This window comes from Meriones unguiculatus, chromosome 20 (genome assembly GCF_030254825.1).
Source record: "Meriones unguiculatus strain TT.TT164.6M chromosome 20, Bangor_MerUng_6.1, whole genome shotgun sequence".
Taxonomy (NCBI): domain Eukaryota; kingdom Metazoa; phylum Chordata; class Mammalia; order Rodentia; family Muridae; genus Meriones; species Meriones unguiculatus.
The window spans coordinates 63,251,673-63,261,394 of record NC_083367.1 but is presented as its reverse complement, the minus strand read 5'-3'; the positions used below and the strand labels follow the sequence as shown (position 1 = coordinate 63,261,394).

General features: G+C 44.8%; 1 protein-coding gene across 1 annotated transcript; it reads right to left on the bottom strand.

Annotated features, from left to right (window-relative positions):
• Positions 1-281: 281 nt before the first annotated feature.
• On the bottom strand, positions 282-9,341 carry Tagap (T cell activation RhoGTPase activating protein). The gene is made up of 10 exons (XM_021635742.2): positions 9,183-9,341; positions 8,420-8,504; positions 8,278-8,331; positions 7,925-7,991; positions 6,502-6,668; positions 5,838-5,999; positions 5,276-5,385; positions 3,698-3,893; positions 2,962-3,076; positions 282-2,320 (listed from the first exon to the last, which is right to left on the bottom strand). Exons 2-10 carry the CDS (start codon positions 8,444-8,446, stop codon positions 1,080-1,082), a joined length of 2,139 nt encoding a protein of 712 aa, XP_021491417.1. The 5' UTR covers positions 8,447-8,504; positions 9,183-9,341; the 3' UTR covers positions 282-1,079.
• Positions 9,342-9,722: the final 381 nt, after the last annotated feature.

The window sequence follows — 9,722 nt, the reverse complement described above, 5'->3', positions numbered from 1 at the left end:
TATATTTGCTGGATTGTCCTAAGTTCTGTAGTTTTTTTTTTTTTTTTTGTTTTGTTTTGTTTTTTTTTCTGTCCCTGAATGACTGCTTGCTGAAAAAAGTGGCTCAAATCCCCACAGAAGAGAGACATCATGTCCTGGACACAGGCTCCAAGGTGTGTGTTGGCCTGGAACAATGAATATAGAATGAACAGACGCAGGCTGCATGGACCAGTGCGTGGATAACGTTCTTGATAGATTTCTGTTCGAGGCAAAGGAGCTAACACCAGCAAATAATGAGCGTGTAAGGGAGGAAGGCAGTTTATTGTAGTGGAACTGCACTGAAGTTTTTATACAGGCCCCTCTCCCGCCATGTGAACAACACTGCTTACCGCCACACTGCTTACCGCCACACTGTTGCACAAGCTGAACCACAGGAGCTCCCACGCTCTGCGTGAATTAATACTGATGTAATGCATTCCCACCATACCGCCCACAGGCCATCAGATGATTGGAAGACCTTCTCGCAGTGCTGCCGACAGCTCACACACCGTGCACAGAGTCTCTCAGTCTTTTCCCTTCTACTATGCTCCACAGTGCTCACAAGCCTGCTTGGGAGAACACATTAGCATCAGAGGTTCAGACATTTCCACCTCATGCAGCTCATGGAAAATGTGAACACCAGCATGACATTAAGAAAAATAAATTTTTTTTTTTTTTTTTTTTTTTTTTTTTTACTAAACAAAAGAAACAAGGGCCTGGGGACCAAAAAAATACATACATACATACATACATAATTGTATATATACATATATATATATACATAAGTACACAAATGCATGCACGAAGGGGTGTACGTGAGTACCCTTTGCATCTAATACCTTGTATGTAATACATTTTATACATTTTCTACATATTGCACAAACCCAGTTACACACAGACGCCATCTGGTGTCACTGTGTAAGCCGCCCTCACGGAGGACAGCTCTGCACGACATTCTGAACGAGCTTATTCATGACTTTTTGGAAAACAGACTTAGCAGGCAGTTCTCTGGGCAGTCCCATCTCCACATACAAGTTAGCCATGATCCAAGGTCCCCTCTCCTAAATGTAGGATTCTTTAGCACATTGGAGTCGGTCGGCCTCAAAGACCACGTGGTTGTGCTGTTGTCTGAGATAGTCCAGCTTGGCCTTCTGCACGGACTCGGACATGGTCCTCAATCGGTGCAGCTCAGATCTCCCCTGAGTTTCCACAGAGACACTGACAGTCTGACTCTGTTTCCAGTGCTCAGTCATGGGAGACAACCTGTGTCCACCAGGTGTCCCTTCACTGTGGTCACCTCCATGGTGAGAAGGCAGAGGGGTCAACGCTGTGCTCCATTTGAGCATTCTCTCTCTCATACTTCCAACTGTCTGGCCAGCGTAGGCTGTGAGTCCAGATGTCTGGCAATGAATGGCCTCTTCATAAGAAGGAGGGCTTCCTGGCTTTCTCACATCAACTAGCTGGAACATGTTATCAACTGAGACAGCCCAGGTTCTGGACAAACTGAAGCCCAGAGTTGTTTGGTTTTGGATTGCTGACTCATTTTCCTGGATGATTCTGCCAGCAAGCTGGCTTTCTTTCCTCAAATCCTTGATTTGGTCTCTAGAAAAGTTTTTGGATTTCTCAGACCCAATGCTGGAAGTCCGGGCCAGGACTTTTTTGTGAGAGGCAAAGGAAAATGACATTGAGTGCTTTCGAACTTCTCTCTGGGGTTTGAGCTTGTCCATCTTTGTGGTAAAACTCTGGTGTCTGGTGAAGAAGTTTCTTTTGGGACATGAAGGAGAAGGCGCAGGTGAGCTGTCCAAAGATTCAACTGTGGAGACACTAGAGAAAGCTTTGTGTACCAGACCCTGTGATGATGCCAAACCTTGGACCAAGTTCTTTACCTTCAAATCCACTGGTCTTTTGGGCTTGCCTTCAACTGCTGGGAAGACTTCCTCTGTAAATGGGTCTTCAGCCTCATCACCTTCAAAACAGGCCTCCTGGGGCATGGTGAAGCTATCCTCACTCTTCGTTAGCTTCTGCTTTGTCATTCGTCCCATCAGGCACTCTTGTGAGGGTGACATGTTGGGTTCAGAGAACCGCCTGTCTTGCTGGCCAATGGAGCTCTTCAACCTGGCTACCATGCTAAAATTGGGCTCCAAGCTTGACTCCCTGGTGTCCTGTGGGCTCTGGGTTTCAAGGACAGCCACTGTGGCAGTGGTCTCCTCCAGCTGTCTACTGGGAGAGACAATGGCATTCGTGGGCTCCACATCTGGGTCATTGCTGTCATAAGCTGAGTCATTCTGCAGAGTTGACACATCTGGGAAAAGTTAAGGAAGAGTTGAACATTTTGTCTAGGCTCTTTTAGCAACAATTTATTATAGGCCACCCTGTTTCTACCTGTGGTGATGGCAGACGTGTGTGGGGCTTGATCTGATAATAAATTGAATACATTGAAACTTTGTTCTTGTCTAAAATGATCTTCAAATGGTAAGAAAATGGGAAAATGAAATGGTGGAAGGACAGGAAAGAGATGCAAGGAAAGGAAGATGACAATGACAATATAGTTTATTGGTTTGAATGCATAAGATTGATCCTTTGGGTAGCTCTTTTATTGGATCAATTTCCATTTCACTGGACTTACATTCCATTGTAAAGCTGGAATTTCCTTACTCCAACCCAAAGCTAAAGTTTAGTTAGTAGAATCAAGAGTTATTCATGACTTAGACTAGAAGGGAGAAAATCCCAGATCGACACAGAAAGAGGGCAGTGTGAGAGGGTGTTTTGGAGAAACCTGACAGCAAGGCCTCCGTGGTTAATGACTTCCTTACAGAATTTTGCTCTGTGAAGGCGAACCCTGTTTCTAATACCAGGGATGCCTTGCATCACTGCCCGGAGCACCCAACGACCAACCGGCTTGAACTTCTCTGAGCCACAACCAAGTGACAGAATGTTCCATACCTGAACTATCAGTGTGCTCCAGAGAGTCATCAGAAGTGATGCGGGAATGTGTTGGAATGTTCTCCCCAAATATTTCAAAGCAGTTGTCAATGAGGAATTCCACCAATGTCTTAACCTGTGAGGGAGAAAAAAACAAGCAGTTTGTCAGCTTAAGTACATTCATAAAAAAATAAGGTAGCAAAGAATAAGGACATATCAGGGTCAGCTATTAGGGAAGTGGCAGAAATAGAACTAGATACTTTTATGTGTTGGAAAAAGCACATTGGAATTGGTGGTAGTGATACGCTTTGCTATTATATGGGTTTTTTTTTTGTTGTTGTTGTTGTTGGTTTTGAGGCATGCATTTTCTTTACAGAATTAAAAAAGCAATTTTTACTTTGAAATAAGTGAAGATTTCATTTAAGGAAGTGGTTGTCCAGGCTTCTAGCTGAACAGGCAGAATGTGATATGCAGAAGAAAAAGAACAAAGTGTTTTTTTTTTCCAGTCGGGGAGGCGGGTGGTGCTTTGAGTGTCTGCTGCTGTGATGTGTCTCCCAGGACAACAGAGGACGCGTACAGTTTGTGCTTCAGCAAATGCATGTATCTGAGAGAGAGCGACCACAAACACATCCTGCAGGTCAGACCTCCACTGAGGCCCCTGAGCTAGTCTGAGAAACTCAAACAGGAAGCATTTCAGTGGCTTTTACAGAGGGTGGACTCAGGTCCGGGGAGTTTCTCCCACAGAGGCAGGGCATACCTTATTGTTCAGGTCCTTCTGGGCCTGGAACGACAGGCCCTGGTCGTTCTTCAGAGTGAGCATGTTGGGCCCGATGCAGATGGCGAGATTGCTAGAATCCATCTTGTTGACCTCGGCGTTCCTGCTGATGAGGTGCAGCACCCAGAGCAAGTGTCTGAGCAGCCGGAGGTTGGGCCGGGGGAGGTGGTCGGCAACCCTGGGAAAAAGTTAAGGGACAATGGTTTTTGTGTAGCTTTAGTATGGCCTCTCGAAAGGTTCTACCCAAACTGGACTTCCTTTAAAACGAGGAAGGTGCATTTTCACAACAGACGTTGTGAAATGCTCCTCCAGACACTTCCTACAGCAGCTGACTTGGGCCAGGGTCGGCCAACCACAAGTTGGTGGCGACTGGGATTCCAATAGCACTCCTCTTTACTACACACACGAATGCCGATTGTGACAGAGCCTGTGTAACGGTCGCAGCCTGCCTCACGTTTTGAAAACAATTTTGTTACATCATCAAATAACTGGGTCAGAATTCTTTCTGTTTCTTACACTGTTCTGAACTATAATTTCCAGACGAAGATCGTCCATTTATATATCATCCTGAAAAACCTTTAGAATCAGTCTATAAAAGCATGTTTGTAACTAGAGGCAAGGCAGTACTTGAATGCAAGCATTATTCCAGTGATAGTAAATTAGATTCTTTAAATTTTGCTATTTCAAAAAAAAAAAAATGAGGTGAACCTAACACATGGGTCCTTTTCATTTCCTAGTGTTGGTTTCATAAAAGAGTTTTATGTGCAAGTACAAACATTGTGATAATCTTAGTATTCTGGAGGTAAGGGGAGGGACAGAAACTCTATTCGTTTTTTTTTTTTTTTTTTTTTTTTGTAAATATTTCATGGAAAATACTTGCTCATGGGGACAGCTATTGCATACTGATGGGCTTTCTTAGGCTGTGGCAAAAGTGCTGACATGTTAACGGAAGGCCTTTGGGATTCTGCAGTTAGGCATGGGCCACACTTCCATTTTTAAAATATAGTTTCTGTTAACTACTAGAATTTGTTCTTTCTTTCTTTCTCCTTTTACTTTCTTCCTTCCTTTCTTTTCCTGCTCTCTTTTTCCTTTTTTCTTTCTATTAACCACAGGAAGGTAGTTTGCCGTGGAGTTTTATAAACAAAGCGTTCCCTTCCAAGTTGCTTTGCTGTGTAACCTGAGAGAAGAGTGGCTGTCATGACACTAGTTAACGAGTTAAGGATAACTCCAACCTGGTTGGCTAGCCTGTGGTAAAGCATTCACGGGTCTGAGTTCCTCTTGTGTCTTTTAAAACCACTCCTGTGATTAGCTTCTCTCCTATCGTGGGATCTATGAGTTTACTTTCTGCTTTTTAAGAAGTGCTTTCCCTCGTTTGGGTAGAACTGCATCCTTTAACTACATAGGACATCTTCTAGGTTCCATGATGGGAGCAGCTGAGTAATTCCATTCAGATTCCCTGGACCTCACAGTTTCTGTGAGACAGAAATCTCGAGGCACTTGCACAGTTTTATGAGGGAGCAAAGATGGAGGCCCGGCCTCTTGCAGTGACAGAGGACTTACTGCTTTAAGGCCTCAATTCTGTCCTCCTCGCTTGGCTTCTCCAGGGCACCCATCCACTCCTCAAAGAGGTCACAGGAGAGCAGCTTCAGGGGGATTCCTCGGAGGAAGTCCTGGAGGGAGAAAGGGGGTACAGTGAAATCTTTTACCTTCCGTGTTCCCCCTCTGCAGGCATCCCTGCTCACCCAGTCACTTCCCTACATTTGCTTCCCTCAGGGAGCCTCTGCCAAACCTACACTGTATTTAAGAACCTCCCCGTAACCAGTGTAATAAGATGCACTAGGTAAGTGAACTCTGGGAGACCAGATTAATAAATGGGCTTTGCCATGGGGCAATCAAATAATGTTTAGAGAGAATTTCATGCCTGTCTGTTGAAACCTGGGATCATTGAAACAGAGGCGCTCGTATGACTAATGAAAAGGTTTAACTGAGAAAAGCAAACAAGCAAATGGAACTCCCAGATCTGCTGGCTTTGCCGGCAAGGAGTAGTGCCCGGTGTTGGTTTCCTGATGAGCGTGTCAGCGCGCCCCCAACAGGCCGCCTGGTGCAAGTGCTGCAGGCTCACCTTGAAGACCACAGCCAGGAGGTGCACAGGCAGCTGGTTCAGATCCACAGAGCCCCCGCAGTTAAGCTCTTCCTTCAGCTCCTTGCGGGCTTTCTCACTGGCAGCTTTCCTGAATATTCCTTCAGTTGAAGGGCCCTTAAGGCAGAGGATGGTGAGGATTTCCTGCGGGAGTAGACACAACATCAGGAAACAGTCATTGGGAGACACACGTTGCTGCTGTTAAGGCACAGGAAACCCCTCTGTAGGCTCCTGTTGCAGGAGGAGAGACTGGAGCCAGTGCTACCGATGATGTCCCTTTACTCATTATTTATTCAAAGGAGGTAAATTATAAAAGCGTTAATTTTGCACATTTGAAAATTATTTAGGGCCCTCTCCTCTCAAACGCTTTCAAAGAAACACTAGTTTCTCCATAGACACCCTCCCCCCGCTTCCTCTCTGTTGAGTATTTAGAGGTTACAAATGTCTTCCTTCTACAGACTGCTCGTGAGAAGACTGAGGGAGGGCCCATCAGGCAAAGCGTATTGATGGATACAACCAGCACACAGCCTACCTACCGCACTGGACCGGAGAGTGAGGCTTCAAAAGACAAGGTCCCTCACGTTCCCAAAGACTTTGCAAGTCCCACCCAAAAGGGAAGTAGGCTTATGTGCCAACACACACCTACCTGGATGGGCCTGGGAAGTGTGTCATTTTCCCCACAGATGATTGACAAGGGTTGATCAAACAGTGACACTTTCAGCTCTGGTTCCAATGACCCAGAGAAGTCGGAGGAAGGAGAGAGCTTTCTTATGAGAGAGGGCCAGGACAGCACTTTCTTTCTCTTCTTAACTTCTATAGCCAAGGAGACAAGGAGATAAAGAGGAAAAAAAAAAGTCAATGTTAATAATAAGCCATACTGGCCAGATCATCCTATCTGTATAGTATGCCACGCTGAAAAAAAACACCCCCCCCCAAAAAAAAAAAAAAAACATTGAAAAGTTGAGAAGGCCAAGGGCATGACCCTTGATTTAGAAAATCAACCCCCAAACAACCACACCGTTTCCAGGGTAGCCAGTCCCTAAACATCAACACCAGGGTTCTTCAAAGGCCCCACCTTTCCTGTTTTTACCCTCACAACTATTAGCCACAAAAAAACTAGCAAAATTCAACTGTGTGGGTCAAAACCACCCACTTTTAATGTCTTCCTAATAGCTACAGGTAATACATTCTGATTAATGGATATTATTTTAGTTTATTTCTTCGAATGTCAAAGTTACAGAGAGAGGAAGTGTTTTGCTCAAGATCCTTTTGAAGGTTCTGGGTAGGGCTGGCTGTTCACCCCCATCCTAGAGCTTGGCCGCCACTAGATGGGGCTACATCACCCAGTTAATCCCCGCAGTCACCCAGTGGCAGCTTTCTTTCAGAAGCTAATACAGGATTCTCCAGGAAGGCGGCCACCCAAGCTTGGCACTTTGCCAACTATCCCATCCTTCTGACAACCAGGAAACCTGTGTGTGATGGGGATTGGATCCAGAAGTTCCCTTCTATCTTCTCTCCCCGCCCTTCTAATTTTAAAGGCTATGTTTCCTAAAACCGGCAAACGTTTTTACATATTTGTACTGGCAAGCGGAAGGAAGACAAGGAGGCTGAGGTCCATCCGGACACTTTGGGAGGGGTGGTCAGGTCTGATGCATGTCGTAATGAAATACATTACGAAAGACAGTAAGAGGGGTGGATGTTTGATTCTTTGGGGTTGGAGACCAGCAACAATTGCCTCCTGGGCTCTTAGATGCAATCGCCACTAGAGAAGGAAGCGAGCGGCGAGTGGCGGGCCGAACGTTTCTCCCGTGTGTGCATGCTTCCGTCCTCGAGGTTTATGAGGCCTGAGACTAGCAACCTGGTTGGAAACCCCCTGTGGAGCTGGGCACTGGCTAAAGACAGAACCTTCCCTCCTGCTGCGCTTGCTGTTCTAGTCAAGGGTTAATGTTCTGCGGCCTCTCGGAACACTCAGAAAACAAATTCCTAGTAAAGTAAAAGCCCTGTGGTTTCTGCGAACCGAGAGCACGAATGAGGCGCACAGGAGAGATCAGTATGTTTTTAAAGCTCACCAATTAGCTGGCAAATGCTGTCTTCACTCTCACATGATGTCAGCAGGGGAAGCGCCTTGATATCACCCTGAAAACATGTATTGCAGTTAAAATAGTGTCCGAAGACACCCAGTCTTTCTCCACAAAATGCACACACAGCCTTTTAGTCATCTTAAAGATTAAGTCAACTGCACTGTTCTGTCTTTTATCTTCTCAGGTCATTGTAGAATACTTCAATAGATAGGCATAGGCTTAATATATAATCTGACATTCATTTTATACTGATAATTAAACAACCCAAACAATCAACAAAAAAGGAAAGTTTTCTATCTTCTCACAATGAAAATACAAAATTTAAAACCTTGCTTTCTTACCTCTGACTGACATTCAATTAATGTCTCCATGTTATTGGCATTAAGTGCTTTTGACTAAAAGAGAGGAAAAAGTAACATTAGTGATGGCTTTTAGCTCTTATCTGTGGGAAAGATGAATAAAAAGTGCAAAGGGCTCACGTACAACATCAAGGCTGCTTATCAGCTTCATTGGAGTTGGGGCTGACAGTCCAGTGGGGAATTTCACTGTGGCGAGGCTTTGATTCTGTCTACAGTAAATCATACAGGAAAAAAGTTACAAAATAGAATAACCAAACAAATTTCAGAGTCAGTTTGCCAAAAACAAACAAAACCCAGAGCTTAAAGCTATTGGATAGAAAAGTTTTCATTTAAAACCAGTCTTCCACTAAACAGTAGCATGAGAATCTCATCCTTTTTCTTTTTCATTTGCATCTTATTTTATGTCAATGAAATAAAGATTCCTGTTTCCATGAAATGAGATAATATCAGGCTTACTGTCCCCCGCTGTTGAGAACAGCACAGGAGAAACCTCCTCCTTACTTCTCTAAGCCAGAAGTCTATTTCTCCCCAACTTTGTTGCTCGTTATTACGTTCCTATCAGGAGGATCTGAATACAAATGACAGCAGCTAGCACTTTTTTCCCTTTTGAATGCTTGTACATCCTATGTTAAAAAATGCTCTGCACTCTCATGTAACCGAAGAAAGAAGGAAATTTATTTCCAGGATACTATTTGCAGTAAACAGAAACAAACAAAATAACGCTTACAGAATTCCCGAATCCCCAAACAGCAGCTGCCACATTCTGCAGTTAGAGTCATTCTAAGACAGACATATATTTCTCAGCAGAGCTGTTTTCAGTGGCGTCGAGGCTTCAGGGACCCACGACCCACAAGGCAGTTTATGTTCTGTTAATCTATAGTACTTACCACAGGAGGGTTTTCAGCCTGAGCTCCTTTACCTCCAGCGAACTGTGGAAAACCGGAGACACAGCATGACACTCTGACCCTAGGAATCCACCCACAGAGACAAGACGCCGGAGCCCTGAGCCTCACGCGCCGCGCGTTATATGTGGCGGGGGCGGGCAGGTGGAAACTCAGAATATTACTGGGGACGGAAGGAACATCATGGGCTGTCACACAGACAGAGCCAGCCAGACACTGCACAGCTCTCACTTCCTCATTCCTTTTAGGGCAGCGATGGTTCTTTCCGAGCGCCTCCCCACTCCTCATTCCCACCCCCTTTCAAAGTAAAAATTTCTACAAACCACTAGGGGTGGAAAACATGACATATTGAACACAAGAGAAGGCTCTGATTAATGTCAAAGGTGGTTTGTGCAAAGGATAAATTTTGTTTTTCTGTATGTAAACATCATTTTCTTTTCTAAAGTGGTTATGTCAGCCCCCTCTCTGCTTTGGGTATCCTGTTTGGGTATACTAGATATTAATTGGCACATCTAGGTACAGGAT